General features: G+C 44.3%; 1 protein-coding gene across 1 annotated transcript; it reads left to right on the plus strand.

Annotated features, from left to right (window-relative positions):
- Positions 1–1,509: 1,509 nt before the first annotated feature.
- LOC311310183 (piwi-like protein 1) lies at positions 1,510–17,626 on the plus strand (the record flags this gene model as incomplete). Its single annotated transcript, XM_084439606.1, has 21 exons — positions 1,510–1,578; positions 2,003–2,105; positions 2,502–2,630; positions 3,357–3,571; positions 3,980–4,101; positions 4,225–4,305; positions 5,060–5,257; positions 5,932–6,040; positions 6,296–6,422; positions 6,959–7,076; positions 7,439–7,553; positions 8,466–8,653; positions 9,193–9,265; positions 9,552–9,752; positions 10,304–10,437; positions 10,533–10,597; positions 10,754–10,907; positions 11,230–11,355; positions 11,444–11,591; positions 16,966–17,120; positions 17,548–17,626. The coding sequence occupies 21 exons, from the start codon at positions 1,510–1,512 to the stop codon at positions 17,624–17,626; spliced, it is 2,709 nt and encodes a 902-aa protein (XP_084295732.1).
- Between the last annotated feature and the right edge of the window lie 7,413 nt (positions 17,627–25,039).

Genomic DNA, 25,039 nt, shown 5'->3' on the forward strand with positions numbered 1-25,039 from the left:
GGCACTTACTTTCAGACTGGTCCCTCTCTCCTCTCCCTCCCTCTCTCTTCTCCCTCCCTCTCTCCTCTCCCTCCCTCTCTCCCCTCCCTCTCTTCTCTCCCTCCCTCTCTCCCCTCCCTCTCTCCTCTCCCTCCCTCACCAAGGAGAGACTTCAGAGTGTCGTAAACTCCAACAGCATCAGCATCACCAGTGCTTTGTTACATATTTAACAATTAGATTATTAGACAGTAGGCCTATAGCAAAGTAAAAATTATCAAATCTAATGACAAACCAGGCGATATGGATGATGAGAACATAAGAAGAATGTATATACAGTACTTCATTTTTTGAGTCCCCCTTGCCTATGACCTCTTAGAGGACGTCTTATTTGCTGGTGGGTCCTCTGGTGTATTATGGAACGCCATGGAGGAGTCACACAAGCCCTCTAATTAGATCTATCCTTAAACCTTTAACGCCATCTAGTGGGCATTTGATAAATAGCTGTCTTTGCAATCTTTGCCTCGCATACGAGGTCACTTCCAAAAGCAAATTTTATTAAAATTAGTTGTTTTGTGTATAATATGCATCTTTCTTCATTTTCTCTTTCTAAATAATTGGATATTCTTCATATAACACTATCTCGTGGCCGTGGAGGAAAAAAGGTGGTACTATCTCAAGTGTGCCGCTGCGGAATGATATATGGAGGTGACAAGACCTATTAACATCAGGCTGCTGAATCTCCACCGGCAGAACTTCATTCACATCACTGCTGGTCATCGTTATAAAAACTTGAGTCGAATGTAAGTAGCTAACTAACTAAAGATAATGTTATAAGAAAGAGAATGATAATGCCAAAACAATTTGACAAGTAGTGTAAAGTTAAATCTAGCTCTAGGATTCACACAGGTGGCTAAAAAAATGTTTGAAAAAGTTATCAGCAATAGGTTAGCTACTAGCTAACCGTCAAATTGCCAATTAGTGTCGAATAGCTAACTTTAGCCAAAAGTCATGAACTTTATACTTAACGTTACAGTAATATTTGATGTAAATGAAGTCTCTGTAACTAAGTATTATATTAACATATATATATAACATATAATATGTTCTCAATATAGGCCGCTCTAAATTTGTATTCTCACAAATGTAACATTTCTCAACCTCGAGCACGAGGCGAATCCTGAGGGAATCCTGAGCACGTGACGGTTGAGGTTTATTTAGCTAACATGGGCGCCAGTGGACTCATTTTAAACTTTAACCAAAGCGAATCATTTATGCATATTGTAGTTGGCTAACGTTAACTAGGTAAGCACGCAGAGTTATTCAACTAAACGGGGTTCCAACTGATGTTGAAAGTTATTTTTTGCATACAGTAAAGTTAGCTATCTAAACAGTTCGCTAGCAAGGTTAACTAAAGCTAGTTAGCTAACATGTAAATGTTACTAGTTGGTATGTTAATGTCACAAGTTGTCACCTTAGAATTGTCAGTATTGAAATAATAATTAACAAACTAATATCTTGCAGCAACCGAAAATGACAGGTAGAGCCAGAGCAAGGTCTCGAGGCCGAGCACGCGGCCAGGAGACTGGAGCACCTGGGGTGGTGAGTTGTTTTCTGAGCATTTTCTGTAGAGCTGGGATACCCAGCTGTAGTCGATACCCAGCTGTAGTCGATACCCAGCTGTAGTATTGATGTGTTGCATAACTTGGCAGTCATGTAATTAAGGTTACAGCTTAAAAAAAAACAAAAAAAACAGGTATTAGTAACACGATAGTAACTCGATATTGAATCGAATCGTGATAATCGATTTTGAACCTTGTGAATCGGAATCGAATAAATTCAGAATCGATTCTGAATCAATAAATGTTTTTTTAAACCCAGCCCTACTTCATTTATTCATTCATTAAATAAAAGATCGATTTTGGGATTCATGAATCGATTCTGAATCATTTGATTCTGAATCGATTCTGAATCAATTAATGGTTGTTTTTAAACCCAGCCCTATTGATTCTGTGCTTTTCTGAAGACCCCCTCTCAGGAAGTGGCTCAGGCGATCCCCCCTCCGTCCGAGAGCGAGCTGGTTGGACGAGGTCGACAGAGGACGGCTCCAGGAGCGGTGGCTTCTGAAGGTACCATGTTCTTATACAGGGGTGCAGACTTGTCACCTTTAGGTGAAAATAGCCGTTTTTAATCCAAAAAAGGTCATTTGTTTGATCAGTTTATGTATGAGTTTGTATGTTTGTCACCTTTGTCACCTGTGATCTGTTTGCACCTCTGCTTATATATAACACATGATACATCTAACCTATGACACTAATAAAATAATGATATCTAAAGAAATATTAATGTTATACTGTAACTGATTTTATTTGAAAGAATGTTAAAATAATACATAATGCTTTCCCAATTGGGCAACAATACATTGATTAAACCTCAATGATTAATCTACCCCATGACTAACCAAATAAGATTGGTATTGTTCTGATCAACTGCCTTATTCCCCTTCTCATGTTTGGCCTCCATAGCTGTTCTAAAGATATCGGCAGGATTTCAGCAAGTGAAACTTGGAGAGCGAGGTCGAAGCCGCCGTGATTTTCATGATGCAGGAATCAACACCCGGCAGGCTATGGAACATGTGAAGGAGTCAAAGACTGGTATGTGTTCATTTACAGCTGTGATCAAGACAAATGTGTGTGCGTGTAGTTTGGAAGATGAGCCAAGGTTACCACCCTATATTAATGCAATACATAGCGTTTTCTCAGAACTGCGCCCCCACAGGCTCTGCGAGTAAGTGCACTGTCGTAACGTTATCAGATAGGATCTGTGCACCAGCTTCACTACTTCCTGAAAGTCACTTGGCATCTTTATTTCCTGTCCAATATGATTGGATTAAGTGATTAATCAGGTGTGCGCTGGGTCTGCCGCACACCTGATTAATCACTTAATCCAATCATATTGGACAGGAAATAAAGATGCCAAGTGACTTTCAGGAAGTAGTGTATCTGGTGCACAGAGCCTATTGTCTTTTTCTTTTTCTGGCTTCCTCTGTGATTCGGTTTTCTCACCTCCGCCATGATATCATTGAGCTAAAAAAAAACAAAAAAAAAACACATGATATCCATAGACGCCAGAATAGTTAGCTACTACTGTGTTGTTTAAGCACAACGTTGCGCATGCGCACTTCGACTGAATGCTGCGTCCCGGGGGCGCAGGTTTTATAAGGTAATAAATGTCAATGTATTATCTTTCTGAGTAGACTGTTTGGATGATTCAGCTTACTTTTAGTAAATCTAATTGGAGAATTGGCACCAGACATGTTTGTAAAGGTCCAAATATCGGGATGTATTGCTTTAACCAGTACCTCTGTGACCTTCCTTCAGGTCAGTCTGGCTCTCCCATCGAGTTGAAGGCAAACTTTTTCCGCATCCTGTCCCGCCCTCAGTGGGTGCTGTACCAGTACCACGTGGATTACAAGCCCCCCATGGAGGCACGTCGCCTGCGCTCGGCCCTCCTGTTCCAGCATTCGGAGACCCTGGGACCAGCGCGCACCTTCGACGGAGCCATCCTCTTCCTGCCTCAAAGGCTGCAGAACACGGTATTGGACACCAGGGGGCAGTGTTGGGGCTGCTTATTCATAGATGTTCACTTCTTCATTCTTCTGACTTAGAAACGCACAGTGGCCCTTATTTATCAATTGAGTGCAGAAATGATGGTACAACAGCGTCCACTAACATTCGTATGCATTAATTTTAGTACAACCTTATACTACTTACAATAACACATTCTTGAATCCATTCATCATCCATAAAAGTCTGTGGGGTGCTGGTTACCTGTGCCAGAGGACTCATTGAATGGTGTCATGACGTTCAGTGCTACACTAAAAAGCATAGAACATGTATGATTGGGGTTGACTAATACCTTTGTATTGAAACATGGATAATGAGTTATTTATCTGGCTCTGTATTGGATTGTGAAAAACACGGATATGGAAATCTCTACGCAGGAGACGGTGCTTCACAGTGAGACCAGACACGGGGAGAAGGTCCAGATCACGGTGACCCTGACCAATGAGCTGCCCCCCACCTCCCCGGTGTGCCTGCAGTTCTACAACATAATCTTCAGGAGGTTAGACCGGCAGCTCACAGCCCATTGTTGGATGATTGTATCAGCTATGAGCCCTAGAGACTATGAGCCCTAGAGGCCTCCCCCTGCCTCTAACCACCATGGTGTGGCTGTGTCTGGTTTTAGGGTGCTGAGGATGCTGAACATGCAGCAGATCGGACGCCACTACTACAACCCCAACGACCCGTTAGACATCCCCCAGCACAAGTACGTGTTCCATCTGCGCCAAGCGGAAAAAAGCGCTGAAAATGAGTTCTCTGCCCTCGTAGGGGCAGTTTAAATGAGTTCTCTGCCCTCGTAGGGGCAGTTTAAATGAGTTCTCTGCCCTCGTAGGGGCAGTTTAAATGAGTTCTCTGCCCTCGTAGGGGCAGTTTAAATGAGTTCTCTGCCCTCGTAGGGGCAGTTTAAATGAGTTCTCTGCCCTCGTAGGGGCAGTTTAAATGAGTTCTCTGCCCTCGTAGGGGCAGTTTAAATGAGTTCTCTGCCCTCGTAGGGGCAGTTTAAATGAGTTCTCTGCCCTCGTAGGGGCAGTTTAAATGAGTTCTCTGCCCTCGTAGGGGCAGTTTAAATGAGTTCTCTGCCCTCGTAGGGGCAGTTTAAAGCCCTGGTTTTGCACATTCCTGCCTCTGGTTGTAGCTGTTTTAATGACTGACTGACTACTGGTCATGTCACAAGTTGATCTATTTTATATTCTTTTAACTGTATTTGGTTTGTGTTTAATTTTAAATTATATTATTTGTGATGACATCTTATTGTATAACATTGTTTTTATTGTTGCTGCTTGTTTTGTAATCTTGGCTGCATTGAAAATGAAGGCCTGTCCATCAATTGTATTCCTGAGAAACTAAATAAAGGCGATGATGATGATGATGAGATCTCCACAGAGACAGGAGAAACTGAAAGTATTGTTGGGAGTTGCGGCGTTCCTTCCATTGTGTGTGTGTGTTTGTGTGTGTCCCAGGCTGACCATCTGGCCTGGCTTCACCACCACCATCCTCCAGTACGAGTCGAGCATCATGCTGTCCACGGACGTCAGCCACAAGGTGCTGCGCAGCGAGACGGTGCTGAGCTTCATGGCCGGTCTGAGGCAGCAGTGTGGGGAACAGCGCTTCCCCGAGGCTTGCACCAAGGAGCTGGTGGGGCTCATCGTCCTCACCAAGTAAGACACTTCATGGGGTACGGGGTCGTCTGTAGCTCACTTGGTAGAGCGGGGCGTTCAATGATCGAAGGGTCAGTGGTTCGAATCCCAGCTCCGACTGTCCACGTCAGTGTTCTTGAGCAAGACGCCCAACCCCAAATTGCTCCCAGTGAGCAGGTTGGCACCTTGCATGGCAGCTACCGCCATTGGTGTGTGAATGGGTGAATGAGAGGCCATTGTAAAGCGCTTAGAGTGCCGCTAAGGTGGAAAAGCGCTATATAAGTGCAGTCCATTTACCATTTCATTTCAAACCTTTATTTCTACTTGTAAAGCACTGAGGTTTCCCTCATTTACAATGTTGACGAGTTGTTGTTGACATGCCACTAGATACTTCGTACTAATGATCTGAATACAGTATTGGTCATGGGCCTCCCAAGAAAACTGTTTTAATATTTATTACAGTAAGTGTTTATTGGCTTGTAAAAACACAAACATTAGAATACAGATGAACACAAATACATAAAAAGTACCAAGACTGTTTTCAAAAAAGTTATTGGTGACGACCCCAAACACACGGCACCCAATTAAGACCTACATGGAGTGAAAGTCTCCAGATTAAATACTTGCGGTATTAGATTGGCCACCTCAGAACCCTGACCACTTTGTTCATGAATTTGATGATGGTTTTCCCTCAGGTACAACAACAAAACCTACCGGATAGATGACATCGCCTGGGACCACAACCCCAACAACACCTTTACCCGGGGAGATACTGAGATTTCATTCAAGAACTACTACAAGACGGTAGGTGTCCCGTCTGCTGCCGTCATGACCTTGAACAACAGTACTCTACTGATGGCTGACTGTTGCTTATGTTGTGTTTCTCTTTGTATTTTACTCTCTTTTTTTTGTGTAGTTTTACTCATTTTCTGTCTTTTTTGACCTGTGAAGCACTTTGTGACTCTGTGCTGTGAAAAGTGCTATATAAATCGTTTTTCTTTCCTTCCTTCCTTACTTATTTACTTAATAATAATGCTATCTCATCTACTCTGTCCTCAGCAATATGGCCTGGACATCACCGATGGCAACCAGGTGCTCCTGGTCAGCCATGTGAAGAAGTTGGGTCCTAGCGGAGGTCCGCCCCCTGGGCCGGCCATGCTGGTGCCTGAGTTCTGCTTCCTCACAGGTAACGGAACAGGCTCCCATCATGCCTCATGTGTAGGGATGAGACGGTATGGATTTTTGCGGTACGGTATCTAGTTACACTGTACGGTTTACGGTATTTCACGGTTTACGGCATTTCACCTCAAATAGGCTGAGTTCTAGAGCCCTACAGTGCAACACATGATGGAAAATACATACTGTTGTAATTAAGCTCAGTTTATTAATAGCAATCTTATATTAAATAACAAAATTAACTTTTGCAAGCAACTTGAAATGTAAAGTTTCAGCAGCTCATTATTATGTAATACCATAAACACAGGGAATGTCACGGTTCTAATACGTTGACATTTGACACCGCGTTTCACCGTCTCCTCCCTACTTAGTGATCCAGCTTCTACTTTTGGAATGTGTGATTGTGTTTATTTTTGGAATGTGTGATTGTGTTTATTTTTGGAATGTGTGATTGTGTTTATTTTTGGAATGTGTGATTGTGTTTATTTTTGGAATGTGTGATTGTGTTTATTTTTGGAATGTGTGATTGTGTTTATTCCTCAACAGGCCTGACTGATAAGATGCGCTCTGACTTCAACATCATGAAGGACCTGTCCTCCCAAACCAGACTGACCCCAGAGCAGAGAGAGGGACGACTCACCCGCTTCGTCAACAACATCCACACGTACTCACCTCACTCATTTTAATATAATTTATAGCATGGTTTTATTATTCGATAATAATCGGGGCCACAGCGCTCAGAACCGGTGCAGGAACAATATACAAAAACTTTGATCAACAATGAAGAAGGGTCCGCACTCAACTATGTTTATGCTCTTTTAATTCATAATGGTGGACAGACCTGAAAGACGCGTTCGGCTCTTCAGTGTTTAGGGTTGACAGGTGAACAGGTGCTTGTTCCATGTAGCATGGTTTTATTAACACTAAACGTGATCTATCTTCTATGGCTTGTAACTCCTCCCTTGGTACGAACAGCATAGCCTGGATGTATCACACAACTTCTAATGGACCTCCTCTGTTTCTCAGGAACACCGAAGCCCAGAGGGAGATGAACACCTGGGGCCTCAACTTTGACAACAAACTGCTGAGCCTCACAGGCAGAGTCCTCCCTGCTGAGAGGATGGTCCAGGGGCCCAGAACGGTGCGGCTCCACCAATACAGATCAATCAATCAAAGCTTTATTTGTATAGCGCATTTCATACACAGAGGCAACACAATGCGCTTTACAGAGAACAAGGGAGGTGGGCATACGTCCCACTCTACATATTCCAGAGGAAAGCAAAAAAACGAATCACCCGGGGGCCAGATAAGTGAGCTGTAAAAATGATGTGCCATAACGGATCTTATTTCACTACCAGAGACTTCAGTGTCTCACAAATAACCTTTTCAGCCTCCTAACTATCACTATAGTTCAACATTATGGATTTTACGGCTACTAGTTGACTCAACGGATGTAGGTTTTGGGGATAAGCCTTGTCATTAGTTTATTACTGCCCAATCAGAGGCGGCGGAATCTGTTCCCCGCACAATCGGATTCTATCCAGACTACGCGAAACAACAACCTAGCAACCTCCTCGCCGAAGACTATTGTGATTATAATACAGCGTTTTTTCCTTCAATCCCCGAACGGTAGAGTCCAGCCAAGATCTTTCTCCAGCACTAGCACAGCGTAAACGAAGTATCAATCAATCAAATTATTTGTATAGCACATTTCATACAAAGTAATCTCAATTTTCTTTACATACAGAAATAATAAGATAAAATGTAGAATTAATAATAATAAAGAATACATCCATTTCCCACCCACACCCAAAAACATAGAAGAAGAGAGAGAGGATAGAGAGGCAGACAAATAAAAAGGCACTAATTATTCTTAGGCCTGGGAGAATAAATGTGTTTTCAGCTTGGTTATAAAGGATGGGACAGTTGTGGAATGTCTCAGGTCATCAGGCAACTTGTTCCAGAGTTTTGGGCCGTAGAGACTAAAGGTGAAATATGGAGATGGGTCTGGCGATGCGAGACTGCTACTAATCAAAGTGTGTGCTTCTCCCAGTACGAGTACAACCCCTGGGCGGCCGACTGGTCCAAGGAGATGAGAGGGATACCTCTGATCAGCAGCCGCCCCCTGGAGAACTGGATCATGTTTCACACGAGCCGCAACGCGGACGAGGCCCAGACGCTCCTCCAGACCCTCCACAAGGTGGCACAGCCGCTGGGCGTCCGCATGCAGAGGGCCGTCATGTAAGTTCTCTCACACTGGGATGTTGTCGGACAAGGCAACGGCGCCATCTAGTGGAGTGTCGACAAGCAGCGCTTATTACAATGACAGGGTTTGCACAAGGTGTTTGAATTTTGAGGGGGAAATCAAGTAATGGAATACCTTGAAAATAGCCCTTTTTATAACGGTGCTTAAAAAGACATTTCAGCACCATGGACAGTGCCACAGATTTTATCAGTGACCTGATTATTTTTTTTAGCCGCAATCAATGAGTGAGGTCGTTGAAAACGAAAAAATAATGCTTGAAGTACTTAAGTCCATGCATTTCATTTAGTAATGTCTTTATGAACCCGGTAATGAGCCCTGCTGTGAATGTTCCCTATTAAAGATGCAGTATGTAAGATTTTCATCAGATTTTAGTATTGCTATGATAAATGGAGAGGGATAAGTGACTCAGCTCTACACCTGTATGGCTATGCTACAGCAAGCATAATAACTGCAGCTTTAGGAAGGTATTACATGACATTCTGAGATGGTGAATCAGTGGTTGTCCTGTATCCAGGATTCAGTACGAAGATCGGCAGGAGTCTCTCCTCAAGGCCCTGCAGCAGAACGTCAGAGAGGGCACCCAGATGGTCCGTCTCCATTCTCTCTCTTTCTTTCTCTCTCTTTCTTTCTTTCCCTCTTTCTCTTTCTCTCTCTTTCTTTCTCTTTATTTCTTTCTTTCCTTCCCTCTTTCTCTTTCTCTTTCCTTCTCTCTTTATTTCTTTCTATCTTTCTCTCTCTTTCTCTCTCTCTTTCTCTCTTTCATTCAATCAATATTTGTTTTAGCAGCTGTCAATCAGCACCTGAGTGTAACTGGTGTTGGTTGGGTGACGGGTTCAGGATTGTAACTCAGAAACTGCTTCTTCTCTTCTTCAGGTGGTGGTGGTCCTGCCCAGCAACAGGAAGGACAAGTATGACAGTGTGAAGAAGTACCTGTGTGTGGACTGCCCCACGCCCAGCCAGTGTGTGCTGTCCCGCACCCTCGGCCGGCCCGGGGCGCTCATGACCGTGGCCACCAAGATCGCCCTGCAGATGAACTGCAAGATGGGAGGAGAGCTGTGGAGTGTGGAGATCCCAGTGAGTGTCACACCCCCCCACCCTCACCTCAGTTCTAGGACAGCAGTTGGACCCTAATTAGACCCTGCCTAATTAGACCCTTAACTTCAATTCATGAGCTGAATTATCGGTATGTATTGAAAATCTGACATTCCACTTAGGGTTTCAAATTTCAAGGAATTTCATTAATCGATAACTGTTAACCTTAACAAACAATAGTCGATTCATTGATAAGAACGTCCCACGCCGGACTGCAGCTTGCTTCACTTTTGTCGTCTTCCGCTGTATCTTTGAAATTTCCCGGCATCCAATTTAGCCTTGACTACGTGGCGTGGCGCCCTCATGTGCAGTCAGACCATCAGGATTACATTTCACGCAACTCCCGTTGATAACGTTTGTTTAATAAAAAAAAAATTCTGTTCCATTAACAAGCAATTAATCGAGTAACCAAATCTTACTCGAGTAAATTCTTAGCGCCAATTAATCGATAGTCGATTAACTGTTAACATCCCTGATTCCACTCATAAACTGTTGTAGTTGTACCAGTCTGGCATCTCTCTCGTGCTCCACAGCTCAAGCAGCTGATGGTCATCGGTATCGACTGTTACCACGACACTTCTGCTGGGAAGAGGTCCATCGGTGCCCTGGTGGCCAGTCTCAACCAGGGCATGTCCACCACCCAGCCGCCATTTTGGCGACGTTGCTCGTCAGTTTGCAATTTTCCCCTTGCACATTCTGTAGCTCAGTGACCGCACTAGCCGTGCTATAGGATGCTCGCTAATGAACAGAGCGGTTTTCCAGATGGTTCTCCAAGTGCGTGCTCCAAAACCAAGAGATCATGGACGGACTGAAGGGGCCGCTGAAGGGTGAGTTCAGTCCATATAAAAACCATCCACAGTGGACAGGCTCCATTTTCAACACCCATCTGCCATCTGACCCTCGTCCCTAAGTCGACGTGGGCTGAATGAATAAGATGGAAGTAATCACCCTCGCTAATGGTCCGTATGTTCACTCTCGCCCAGGTGCGCTGAAGTCCTGGCTGAAGTACAACAACTGCCTGCCATCGCGCATCATCATCTACCGTGACGGCGTGGGGGACGGCATGCTGCAGAGCGTGGTCAACTACGAGGTGCCCCAGATCATGGAGTCCATCAAGTCCATCGGCCAGGACTACGCGTAAGAGCCAGCTTGGAGGCGTAGAGTAACACTGGCCGCTGTGCCATTTCAACCTGCTCGTCTCCCATCATTGATACTGTTCTTTTTAAGATATTTTAAAGATATTTGGGGGGGTATTTGTGCTTTTATAGGCTATAAGACAGTGTAGAGTGATGGGGAAGGTGGGAGAGAGAGAGGGGAGGATACGCAGCAAAGGGCCTAGACGGATTCGAACCTGGGCCGCTGCGATAAGGACTAGCCTTAACGCGGTTCGCGCCTTAACCGAGGAGCCACCGGGGGGCGCCCCCATTGATCCTGTCCTCTCCTCCATTGTCGCCCCCAGGCCCAAGCTGACCGTGGTGGTGGTGAAGAAGCGTATCAGCTCCAGGTTCTTCGCCCGTATCGACGGCAAGCTGGCCAACCCTTCCCCCGGGACCGTTGTGGACACCGAGGTCACCCGCCCCGAGTGGTACGCCGACCCCGCTAATCACTCCGGTCAATCCAATCAAACATGTCCGCCCTGGTCTGACTCCAGACTGACTACCCTCCGTTCGCAGGTACGACTTCTTCATCGTGAGCCAGGCGGTCCGCATGGGCAGCATCTCTCCGACCCACTACAACGTGGTGTACGACAACAGCGGCCTCAATCCCTACCACATGCAGTGGCTGACCTACAAACTCTGCCACATGTACTACAACTGGCAGGTAGGCCGGGTGCTAATGCTAATCCAGCACAATAAGAGCGGGATAGCCAGTTAGCTCATGGGCTCATAACAACTAGCAGCAGCTTCCATAACATTAATGGTAGCGGTTAGTGGCTAAAGCAGTTACACTGATGATAACATAAAGTCATCCCCACCAGGAACCCCGGTCTCCTGGGTGGGAGTCCAATGCTCTCACCACTACTCTACTTGTGCCGTGGAGATCGGTGGGTGGGTTTTGGTGTCCTTCTTCCAGTCCCTAGTGTGGGTTGGGGTTAGAATATGGGTTGGGGTTGGGACAGGATCTGATCTATAAGGCAAAGGGTAAAGGTTGGAGTGAAAGGATGAACATGTGGAGGTTTGGGGTATAGTCCCATAAAGTCATCCCCACCGGGTCTTCAACCCCAGTCTCCAGAGTGGGAGTCCAATGCTCTCACCACTACTCTACTTGTGCAGTGTAGATCGGCGGGTTGATTTTGGTGTCCTTCTTGATTTTGGTGTGCTGGGACTACTGCCTCTTTGGTGCCAACAGAGAAATGCAGGCCAACATTGTCCGCTGTAACCGAGGGGAGGGAGGGAGGGAGTGATGACCGGACGAACGCTATACTAGGTGCGCTGGCTTACAGTCACGCACAAAAAAGCATCAATACATTAAGCTAATTTCTCCATCACCACCTAAAGCTTTGCCATTCAACAGTCAGTCTTATCACTGAAAATAAACGACATAGGCGTAGAGCGACTGGTGCATCACATCCTATACAAAAATGAATTACTATAGGATTTGAAGTGTCCTACTCCTATTGTAATGAGGACTGTCTGTCTATAATGCAGTAGCGTACCGTGGGGTCTTGCACAGGGTCTTCTCCGACATTGTTATTACTGCCAATGCCCCCAACCCCCCCCCCTGCACACCCCGTACACACACGCAGATAGGGAGAGAAACTATGCATGTAGGGGTCAGTGGAGTCTTTTGGTTTTGATGTTCTGGGACTACTGCCTCTTGTGGTAGCAGCAATGGAATTGCAGGTCAATAACACGACGCAAGAAGCACGGACAAAAAGGATTCCCTCTCCTTGGTGTGTCGGCTTACAGCCAACACACAAAAAGCCGGATTTAGCACAAGGCTAAACTACTACAGTATTTAAGGATAAACTAAGGATAAACTATTTAGCACAAGGCTAGACTACTCCATCCGTAGTCCCCGAAATAGAAACAGTAGTCAAATTCTCCATAATGTAACACAGATAAATTATCAGAATAACAACATTAAGACAAAGTAAAACGAACTACAATACATGGGCACAGAACACACTACAGTGAGAGCGACTAGTTCAGGTTTGTCATACTGTATATACAAGGTGTGGGTATGTTTACAAAGAAATGCTTTATTAAGTCCTCACACAGACAGTAACAACAAGCATTAAAATAAGATACAGATAGAGCTTTGCAGTGTACGTTTCACTAACACCATGATCCAGCTAAGCACTGTGGTCAGTCTAATCTAGACCATGAGACTAACCCAGCCAGCTAAGCACTGTGGTCAGTCTAGTCTAGACCATGAGACCAACCCAGCCAGCTAAGCACTGTGGGCAGTCTAGTCTAGACCATGAGACTAACCCAGCCAGCTAAGCACTGTGGGCAGTCTAGTCTAGACCATGAGACTAACCCAGCTCATCATAACACCATGATCCAGCTGAGCACTGTGGGCACTTACTTTCAGACTGGTCCCTCTCTCCTCTCCCTCCCTCCCTCTCTCCTCTCCCTCCCTCTCTCCTCTCCCTCCCTCTCTCCCCTCCCTCTCTCCTCTCCCTCCCTCTTTCCTCTCCCTCCCTCTCTCCCCTCCCTCTCTCCTCTCCCTCCCTCTCTCCTTCTCCCTGGCAGGTAAACAGTGACTGGAAGACTTCCTTCCAGCCTGGTCTCTTAGGTCTGAATCTCTAATCAGTCTTAGATCTCAGACATGAAAGACTCGTGCACATCTTCCTCAAAATGGCCTCTGAGGTGCCAGGTTCTTTTCTACAGGATGAAGGGGAGGGTGAGGGGGAAGAGGGAGGGGAGAGAAATGGTGACCTCCAGTCTGGCCCTCCTGTATGACAGGGTCTTTGTCACAAAACCCTCAATTCTTAAACATCGAATCATTCAACTTTTGACAAGGTCAGGAACACAGAGAAAGGAAATGGTCCTTTCCAGTCTTTTAGGACACGTCTGGCTTCCTTAATGATGGTGGATGTCGAATTGGGTTAGAGCCCAATACTTAGCCTATTGACATTTTAGGTTCATGCAATCCTGTCAGGGGTCGTGGCTCCTATGAAGTCAGGACAACTTTAAGATGGTAGCCTATCAAGCAAAAATATATATTGGCATTGAGAGAACAAGTGTACTCTGTTTATCCCAAAATATGCATTACATTTATCTGTTACATAAACTACTTATTCTGCTTAGCATAAACTGAAAACATCCAAACACAACACACCACCATATAATCTTATAAATAGGGTCAAATCACACATAGCTCTTGATCACTTTCCCTTTGAACATCCAAAACAAATTGTGCTCAGATCCAGAAATATAGTTGTTTAGTACTGTCTGTCAGCCCCCCGCCAAAACCGGCATTTTCCATTGATCTTTGCTACATCAAAACAGACGATGGTGATGAGACAGAACAGAGTGGCACCAAGGAGAGACTTCAGAGTGTCGTAAACTCCAACAGCATCAGCATCACCAGTGCTTTGTTACATATTTAACAGAATTAGATTATTAGACAGTAGGCCTATAGCAAAGTAAAATTATCAATTATCTAATGACAAACCAGGTGATCTGGATGATAAGAACATAAGAAGAATGTATATTATTCATTTTTTGAGTCCCCCTTGCCTATGACCTCTTAGAGGACGTCTTATTTGCTGGTGGGTCCTCTGGTGTATTATGGAACGCCATGGAGGAGTCACACAAGCCCACTAATTAGATCTATCCTTAAACCTTTATCGCCATCTAGTGGGCATTTGATAAATACTGTAGCTGTCTTTGCAATCTTTGCCTCGCATACGAGGTCACTTCCAAAAGCAAATTTCATTAAAATTAGTTGTTTTGTGTATAATATGCATCTTTCTTCATTTTCTCTTTCTAAATAATTTGATATTCTTCATATAACACTATCTTGTGGCCGTGGAGGAAAAAAGGTGGTACTATCTCAAGTGTGTCGCTGCGGAATGATATATGGAGGTGACAAGACCTATTAACATCAGGCTGCTGAATCTCCACCGGCAGAACTTCATTCACATCACTTCTGTTCATCGGTTATAAAAACTTGAGTCGAATGTAAGTAGCTAACTAACTAAAGATAATGTTATAAGAAAGAGAATGATAATGCCAAAACAATTTGACAAGTAGTGTAAAGTTAAATCTAGCTCTAGGATTCACACAAGTGGCTGAAAAACTTAACTTTGAAAAAGTTATCAGCAATAGGTTAGCTACTAGCTAACCGTCAAATTGCCATTAGTGTCGAATAGCTAACTTTAGCCAAAAGTCATGAACTTTATACTTAACGTTACAGTAATATTTGTAAGTCTCTATAACTAAGTTTTATATTAACATATATATATATATAATATGTTATCAATATAGGCCGCTCTAAATTTGTATTCTCACAAATGTAACATTTCTCAACCTCCAGCACGAGGCGAATCCTGAGGCGAATCCTGAGGCGAATCCTGAGCACGTGACGGTTGAGGTTTATTATAGCTCACATGGGCGCCAGTGGACTCATTTTAAACTTTAACCAAAGGGAATCATGTATGCATATTGTAGTTGGCTAACGTTAACTAGGTAAGCATGCAGAGTTATTCAACTAAAAGGGGTTCCAACTGATCTTGAAAGTTATTTTTTGCATACAGCAAAGTTAGCTAGCTAAACAGTTCGCTAGCAAGGTTAACTAACTTTAGCTAAGTGTTAAAAGTGGTTTTGGTGGCTACTCCAACTTGGATAGAGGTTTTGGAGATATAACTTAAGGTGTATCAAATTAACACTAAAAACGTTTTATATATATATATATATATATATAAAAAATACCATACAGGCATTAACAAATATGAAATGAGTCATAATTTACAAATAACTAATTTTCTCCAAAAGATGGAGATAGAACCTTATAATTCTGAGCTCAGGATCTGTGTTCGCTGCTTTTATGATGTCATATAGCCTAGTAGACGTCACTGCAGCAGACACTTAAATAGTCAGTGATCTGAGTCCACCTGCATTCTGCATTCCGTGTTCATCAGTGATCATCATCTAGCGGTTTGATTTGGATGGCGGATCCGACAAACTGACAGAGACAACACGTAAGTTCATAATGGGGATGGACAGAATTTTGAGTTGTAATTTTCTACAAGTATTCTGTATTGCTTTCTTTGACAACATCTCAAATTGAAGAAAGCAGAGACTACAGACCGTCTGTTACCTTTCAGCTGGCTATAGCTCCAAGCCAGCTAGGAGCACTGCTCGTAACTATCTAACGTGACTGATAACTCCGTTGAGGGAAATACTGGGGCAACAGTGGCGTTTTCTCCAACACAGCTTTATTATCTTCCACAGAATTGGTCACAGGCATGGAACTCATGAGCTGCAGCTGTAGTTATTTGGACTGTCTGTCACATTTCACTCGGATCGAATATGCAGCTCTTCTTCTCGGTGACATTCGTGCGCCACCGTTCACAAAAACACCGGCGGGCCAAGTAACGTCACTACGTAGGCTAAGCCCAGGATACCCACAAAACCCCCACGTTAAAAGGGACAGGCTAGGCCTATAACACGTGTGAACACCGATAAAGTCTCGGCATATAGGCTACCCAATTCATGGGTTTCAAATGTAGTCCTACACCTGCCATATTGGGGACCAACACAGGTGTTTCAATTTATCTGATTGGCTCTACTGCATAGAATCCTATGCAGTAGAACTCATTAACTCATTTGAAACACCTGTGTTGGTCCCCAACATGGCAGGTCTAGGACTACATTTGAAACTCATGAATAGATTCAATCAGGCCTCAGGACAAAACAAGAGACACACAAAGAAGACAACACACTACACTTTCTGGACCCGTAACATGTATATGACAAAGGAAATAAGAAATTATTCATTCAAGTGATTTTTTTTTATATAGATTTATAGATTCCTATTATACGCTCCCGCCCCCCCCAATTGCCACCTGCGACCCTTTAAGTTGCGTGTGTGTGCTATATATCAATCAATCAATGTGTGCCATGTACACTCACTCTGTGTAATGTGAGTGTCACCATGGCCAATAAAGACCCCCCTCCCAGGTCCTGTAAAGATATCAAATGGTACTATTTTTAATTTAACACATATTGTTCTTTGAATACAGATATACGGCAATCTGGATTATTCCATGTCAATTCAATGGTGCAACGGCCAGCTCCCCACCGAGATGGATTATCAACGGTTAATTGCTCGGGCCGGCACCCTACTTGTGTCCACGGCCCCCAGCCAGCTGACCTGCAGACTGGCTGCAGAGTACAGGTACGCTATCACCACGAGACCTCTGGCCCCAGAGCTCCAGAGCAAGTACTACACAGACACCAGGGGGCAGCGGTCATCAATGTCTTCTAAGTTATGTCTGAAAGATTTGACCTTTGGCATTGACTATCATGGTGTTTTACTGAGGGCGCATGTGTCTGTCAGTAGCCTAACACAAAGGCGAATATATGAGGACAGATTATATTAATGCTCTGCAAGTTATTATTCTGGGTAAGAGGCCTCATCGGCGCCCTCCGGAGGGCGCGCGGTTCGAATTTGCCGAGGCCCCGCCCGAAAACGGCGTCCCGAGAGGTCACGTGATCGGGGACCCCGCTTTTGAGTGAAAAGTGCCAGGGCTGTACACGCGTGTACAACGCACACAGTTTGCACTCGAGCCCGTGTCGGCGGTACGTTCTGTACGGCCCCACAGGGCGTACAACGCTCACAGGCTCCGCAGGGATGGTCGCCCTCTTGTGGAACGGGCCCGTATCGCCCCCGGAGCGCGGTAAAACCCGAACGCACGGGGATCCGTTCGGAGGGCCGCCGGGCGTCGGTCCGGGCCGCCGACGGGGGGCGCCGGCGCGAGCCAGGGACCCGGGCGGCTTTTTAGAGACCGGTCACCTATTTTTGGCGGGCCCCGGCGGCCCGCGGAAGTGGAGTGTACAGCCCTCAAAGTGTACAGCCGCCACAGTTTTTTTAACATGGGGGCACGTGGCGGCTGTACACCACTTCCCTAAGGGGGGTAAGGGAACAGGTGAAGGAGAGAGAGGCGTGGAGAAAGGAGATGGCCGAGTTGAGGAGGTAGTTAAGGGAGGAGGATGAGGGGAGGAAGAGGAGAGGAGGAGGCCCCAATACCAAGAGGAGGAGGAGAGGGAGGCCAGGAAAGAGGAGTAGAAACTGAAAGAGGAGGAAGATAGGCCAAGGACAAGGCCCTCACTAACAGCGATACACTTGATCCCTGGGATGTAGAATCAAATGAAGAGGACAAGGCCTCCTCTGACCTCGATTCAGTTGATTCCTGGGATAAAGTTTCAGTTGAAGAGGACCAGGAACACCAGAAGGCCTCATCTAATAACATCCAGGTAGACAAGGCCCAATCTGACTGCGATGAACATGAAGACGAGGAGGCCCAGAAAGAGAAGGTGGAGAGGGAAAAGAGAGAACAGAAAGAGAAGGTGGAGAGGGCAATGGCGCAACGGCCAGCTCCCCACCGAGATGGATTATCAACGATTAATTGCTCGGGCCGGCACCCTACTTGGGTCGACGGACCCCAGCGAGCTGACCTGCAGACTGGCTGCAGAGTACAGTTACGCTTGATCCCTGGGATGTAGAATCAAATGAAGAGGACAAGGCCTCCTCTGACCTCGATTCAGTTGATTCCTGGGATAAAGTTTCAGTTGAAGAGGACCAGGAACACCAGAAGGCCTCATCTAATAACATCCTTATGATTGGCTCGAAACTCTGCACCGTAACAGTACACCATGGAGACATGAACATACAGCCATATCAGCCTCCTAGCACAATAATCTTTGGAGATATTGACCATTAGGGTAGGATTAGGGTTAGACTCACGCGCTTGTTTCTCCAAAGTGGTTTGGCCTAGAAGGATGCCACTTGGTGGTCTTAAGACTACCCTTTGGTGGCATGAACATACTACAGTATCAGCCTCCTAGCCCCCACCACTTTGGAGAAATTTGGCGTGTACAGCCGCCATACATTCCTATGGCTGTTGTACACATCATCTTTTTAATTTTTAAAGGTGTTGTCAAAGCTGTAGAGGCCTCAAAATTGGGTCAGTGGGTCATGAGTGAGTGCCCTTCGAGACTGTACAGAGGAATTTGAGCTAACCCCTCTAGAAAAAAAATCCTCACATATCTCCAAATTTGACCGAGGACACTGTCAGGCTCTACGAGTACAACACCCTTCTGTGCAAGAATTGATCATTCATTGGCACTGTACGCCTTTCCCGTACGGCCTACAAACATCCCACAGATATGAATCAAAACTTAGATTGCTCTAGAGTGTCCAAGGATCAACATATTTCAGCGTCAGCCCCCAAGATTAAGCGGTTTTCATTTTGGATCAAAATGATCAATTCTTGCACAGAAGGGTGTTGTACTCTTAGAGCCTGACAGTGTCCTGGGGGAAATTTGGAGATATGTGATTTTTTTTCTAGAGGGGTTAGCTGACATTTGTCTGTACAGTCTCGAAGGGCACTCACTCATGACCCACTGACCCGATTTTGAGGCCTCTAGTGCTTTGACAACACCTTTAAAAATTAAAAAGATGATGTGTACAACAGCCATAGGAATGTTTGGCGGCTGTACACGCCAAATTTCTCCAAAGTGGTGGGGGCTAGGAGGCTGATACTGTAGTATGTTCATGCCACCAAAGGGTAGTCTAAGACCACCAAGTGGCATCCTTCTAGGCCAAACCACTTTGGAGAAACAAGCGCGTGAGTCTAACCCTAATCCTACCCTAATGGTCAATATCTCCAAAGATTATTGTGCTAGGAGGCTGATATGGCTGTATGTTCATGTCTCCATGGTGTACTGTTACCGTGCAGAGTTTCGAGCCAATCATAAGGATGTTATTAGATGAGGCCTTCTGGTGTTCCTGGTCCTCTTCAACTGAAACTTTATCCCAGGAATCAACTGAATCGAGTTCAGAGGAGGCCTTGTCCTCTTCATTTGATTGAATGAATCAGTTTACTCTTCATGTTCATTCATTCATGTTTTCTCCATGTAAAACGCTTAAAAAAAAAGTTGGATAATCTGTTTTCTCATGCATGTCCTCGTCAAATGTGTCCGTCTTTGTCCATGATCTGTTTAACAAAATAATACAAGCTTTCTAAAAGGGAATGTTCTCTTCCCTACTAACATTGTCTCGTCTCTAGTCTTGTCTTACTAACATCCCACTCGTGGCCTGTACCTTGACGTGGTGAGTGGGCTTCCAACTAAACAGGTCTTGCTTCTCTATACAAAATGTCTACTCCTGGACTATTCTGAATCCACAACATGCTGTGTTATTCAGTTTTCAGTTTCTATGTGTTTTCAGATGTTGTGTAATGTTGTTACTAATGATGTGATTGGATATTGTGTTTGTAAATATTGGTTTACAATGCAAATGTATGGTTTTTTACAATACAAATTTTCTAAGCCCGTTTTTCTCAAAATGAGTTATTTCTCATCTTAGGGACATCAAAACCATCACTTGAGTAGCACCTACATTCACCTAACTTTCCAGTTTTGTTCCAATCCATATCTGAAGGGTTTGTCCAAGGGGGATTTTTTAAATTTCATTCATAGCCTGATTTATATAACAGTTTATCCCTAAAACATGGCGAAAATTGGTCTTTTTATGACTGTTGACAGTATTTTCTGATTTCTGAAGTGAAGAAAAGAGATATCAAAAATCCCCCTTGGACAAAGTTTGAATAGGGATAAGTGAACAAAATGAAACAAGAATTTTGAATCTGGCTTGACCCAGTTAAAAAAATGGATGTCCCGAAATTATGCAAATCAGGGCATATTTAGCGCATATAATGCCTAATTTGCATATTTATCCATAAGATTTCAGAAAACTTGTAATAGGTCAGCTAGGTTAAGTTTGCTATTTTACTGTGCCTGGCGGTCAAGACATTTCGTAACAGATACACTCCAGAGAATATTAAGCTATATTACCATTTTCAAACCCACAGTTGGGTCATGGAAAATGTCAGCGCAAACCAGTGACACGTGCAGGTGGAGATGAACGGGGAAAGAGAAGAAGAAGAATCCCTTGTTTGTGTGCAAAGTGTTGGAGGGTCAGGGTATCATCGTATAATTCCTTATTCCGTAATAATTTCAAAACGAATAAACGGTAAATCGACCATAATTCTGTTTTTTGTGTCTAAACCAATAATGGAAACACCTCTTCCAAAATGGCCTTTTTTTGGTTCTCGGCTCGTTCCTTTTATCATTATTCCTTTTGGGACTGAAGAATGTGCCCACAGTTGTCTATCGCGGTATATTCATTATTTGGTTTCGAGCCGTGAAATGGATAAATGAAATCACGTGGTCTGTTGGTCACGTGGTCCAGTCTAGCAATAATGGAAAAACCACTTTCAAAATGTGGTTCTCCGTCCGTTCCTTTTATCATTATTCCTTTTGGGACTGAAGAATGTACCCACAGTTATCTATCACTATATTCATTATTTTGTTTCGAACGGTGAAATGAATAAATGGAATCACGTGGTCTGTTGGTCACGTGGCCCAGTCTAGCTTCACGGGAAGTGAAAAAACGTGTTCAAACATTACAAAATAAAAGTCCATTGCATTGAATGGCCATCTTTCAAGGTTTAATTAACACGCAGGTAGCGTATATATATATATATATATATATGGATGGATTTAATGTACACACTATTTTATTTAGTTGAAGTGTGAATTAATAGCCTGGAAATAGCAAGTGCTGTTGCCGCGCTGGTCAGTTTACTAAGATGACCAGCAGAAGTCCCTGTTTAGCAGGGGTGTAGTGGTGACTAAATAGCCTACGTGGGTAAACTCTGAGTAAAGAAGTGGGTATATGTTACAGTTTTTACATTAGTGGTGTTTAAAGAAGGGAGTAGGCCTATACTGTGGATAAAGAAGTGGATAGACCCCATGAAGACCCTCCACTACACCACTGTTGTTTACCATATCTGCCAGAGCTGGTATCGATACTGTGTCGGTCTGTCATCTGTTACTATCATGGCTGCAAAATGTCCTCAAACTGATATGAGGAAATTAACTTGATAAGTCGCGCTGTCATCCTCCCCAGACACCTGTGTGTGAAATGGACCAGTGACACAGTGACATGTAGCGATGACACTTTATGTAGTTTTACTTCAATGCGTGCTGTACTTATGTATGGATGTTTTTATGTGAGTATAGGTGCCTCAGCATCCTGAATATGTAATAGAAATATCCCCATGAAACACAATGCCGATCACTGTCCGTTTTGTTATTTTGAGTGATATAACACAACTCTCAGCTTGTGCAAGTTGAGAGGTTTGCCCTCAGTGAAATAAGAGTTATGACCAAATTCAATCATCTTTGTGGGCATTAACAGTCAATCTTGGAGTTTTAAACAAGCCCATGGCCACCACAAAACCAAAGCCTTGCTTTTAAATTTCAACTTTATTTAATGAATCCTTTATACCCAGGGTTCTTTGGTGAATGCATTGAATATGGGACAGTCGAGATGCAGACATGATCTACTTCTTGGGGCAAAGTGGCTCCTCCAGCTAACTGTTCTCCTGTTTGAGGCGTTCATGATCCTGCTGCTGCAGGCAGGGTAGGCCTAACACCAAACCCTGCAAGCAAGGATGACCCCTACTCTTAAAGATAGAACCCAGGATGATGTGAGCTCCTTCTGATAGATCCTACCCACCATGAATAACCCCTAGCCTACATCTTGACCATGACCTAATCTACTTGAGCTCACTAGCATAGGCGCCAGTAGGGTGATGATCCTTCCATGCTCCTACATATCTTGGGTAAATCATACATGCACCTGTGTGGATTGTTATTAGGAAGAGCCAATCCTGATTTTAGATCTGTCTTTTAGATCTGATTTGTCTGACCTAGGAAGTTTAACCCTCCTGAACTAGTTTGTGTGACATGTTTCGCCAGCAATAACCTACAGTAGTTGTCTAGGTAGCTTTTAGCACCTACTGTAGGGCAGACCACATTATCAATGTACTAATGATAAAATATAGTCTACATTTATCAGTCTGGAGCAGCAGCACACAGGATCCCAAGGCCCTACAGAGAGTGGTGTGGTCGACTGAATGTACCTTAGGGGGCCACTCCCCCACCTTGAGGACATCTACACTAGAAGGTGCAAGACCGAGGCCAACAGAATCCTGAAGGATCCCAGCCACCCAGGCAATGGACTGTTCTCTCTTCTTTGGTCAGGGAAAAGGTACCGCACACATATGGCAAACACAGACTCAGGAAGAGCTTCTTCCCACAAGCCAGCCGGCACCTGGATGAGTTCAACTAATGTATACAGTGCCACTATATCTAGTGTGTCAGAATATCTAGTGTATATGTGAATCCTCTGTATACATTGGTATTTATCCTGCTATGCAATGTATATTTCAAGTAGTGTACAGAAGCAGGTTATCCTGAAACAGGCTTGTTCTGTTCTGACTGCTGTGTTGCTTCAATGACTCAGTGTGCTACTAACCGTTTTCTGCCTCCCATAGTGGCTCTCTCTCTCCCTCCTATCCTCTAACCAGGTCCAGTGTCAGCTGCGGAGCTGTGGATATCGTAGTATTTAGTACACACACACACGTACACACAGACACACATCAGTCCACATCCGGCTTAGGCCTGGACCTGATGCTCTTAGCCTTTCTTGCTCTGAAAATGTAATTTAATGTATTGTTAAATGTTCTTAGCCATTAGACAAATATACTCCAGGAGCTTGCCCCAGGTTGCCTGTTTCAATATCTGTGTGGTCTGTATGGCTCTATGTGCTACTAACCCTGTTCTGCCTTCCTTCTCCCTAGTGCCTCTCTCTCTCCCTCCTATCTTCTAACCAGGTCCAGTGGATGCCCCACTGTCACCAGCAGACCTCCCGGAGTCCGATAGATACCCCCGTGTCTGCTGTGGATGTCGTAGCATGTCCGTAGAATGTTCTCTCTCCTATGATGCTTTTAGCCTCTCCTACTCTGAAATGTAATTTAATGTATTGCTTTATAAATGTTCTTGGCCGGTAGACAAACATACTCCTGGAGCTAGCTCGATCGCCTTGTTGAGAGGGGTCAGGGAAGAATTTTTACAGCTCACTTATCTGGCCCCCGGGTGATTACTGTTTTTTTGCTTCCCTCTGGAATATGTAGAGAGTGGGTCGTATGCCCACCTCCCTTGTTCTCTGTAAAGCGCATTGTGTTGCCTCTGGGTATGAAATGCGCTATACAAATAAAGCTTTGATTGATTGATTGATATGACATCACCACACATGTAAATGCAGACAACAGTATTGTATATACTAATATCTCACCCCCGGGATTATTTATTCAAAGCTATAGCATGTACATAACACAGCGGGTATGTATATCCATAATAGCACATCACGGAGCCTGCAGCTACATTTCACTGTGAATTCCAAGATTGACTGTTAATGCCTACAAAGATGATTGAATTTGGTCATAACTCTTATTTCACTGAGGGCAAACCTCTCAACTTGCACAAGCTGAGAGTTGTGTTATATCACTCAAAATAACAAAACGGACAGTGATCGGCATTGTGTTTCATGGGGATATTTCTATTACATATTCAGGATGCTGAGGCACCTATACTCACATAAAAACATCCATACATAAGTACAGCACGCATTGAAGTAAAACTACATATAGTGTCATCGCTACATGTCACTGTGCCACTGGTCCATTTCACACACAGGTGTCTGGGGAGGATGACAGCGCGACTTATCAAGTTAATTTCCTCATATCAGTTTGAGGACATTTTGCAGCCATGATAGTAACATGACAGACCGACACAGTATGGATACCAGCTCTGGCAGATATGGTAAACAACAGTGGTGTAGTGGAGGGTCTTCATGGGGTCTATCCACTTCTTTATCCACAGTATAGGCCTATTCCCTTCTTTAAACACCACTAATGTAAAAACTAACATATACCCACTTCTTTACTCAGAGTTTACCCACGTAGGCTATTTAGTCACCACTACACCCCTGCTAAACAGGGACTTCTGCTGGTCATCTTAGTAAACTGACCAGCGCGGCAACAGCACTTGCTATTTCCAGGCTATTAATCCACACTTCAACTAAATAAAATAGTGTGTACATTAAATCCATCCATATATATATATATATGCGCTACTTGTGTGTTAATTAAACCTTGAAAGATGGCCATTCAATGCAATGGACTT

Source organism: Borostomias antarcticus (genome assembly GCF_949987555.1).
Source record: "Borostomias antarcticus genome assembly, chromosome: 6".
NCBI lineage: Eukaryota > Metazoa > Chordata > Actinopteri > Stomiiformes > Stomiidae > Borostomias > Borostomias antarcticus.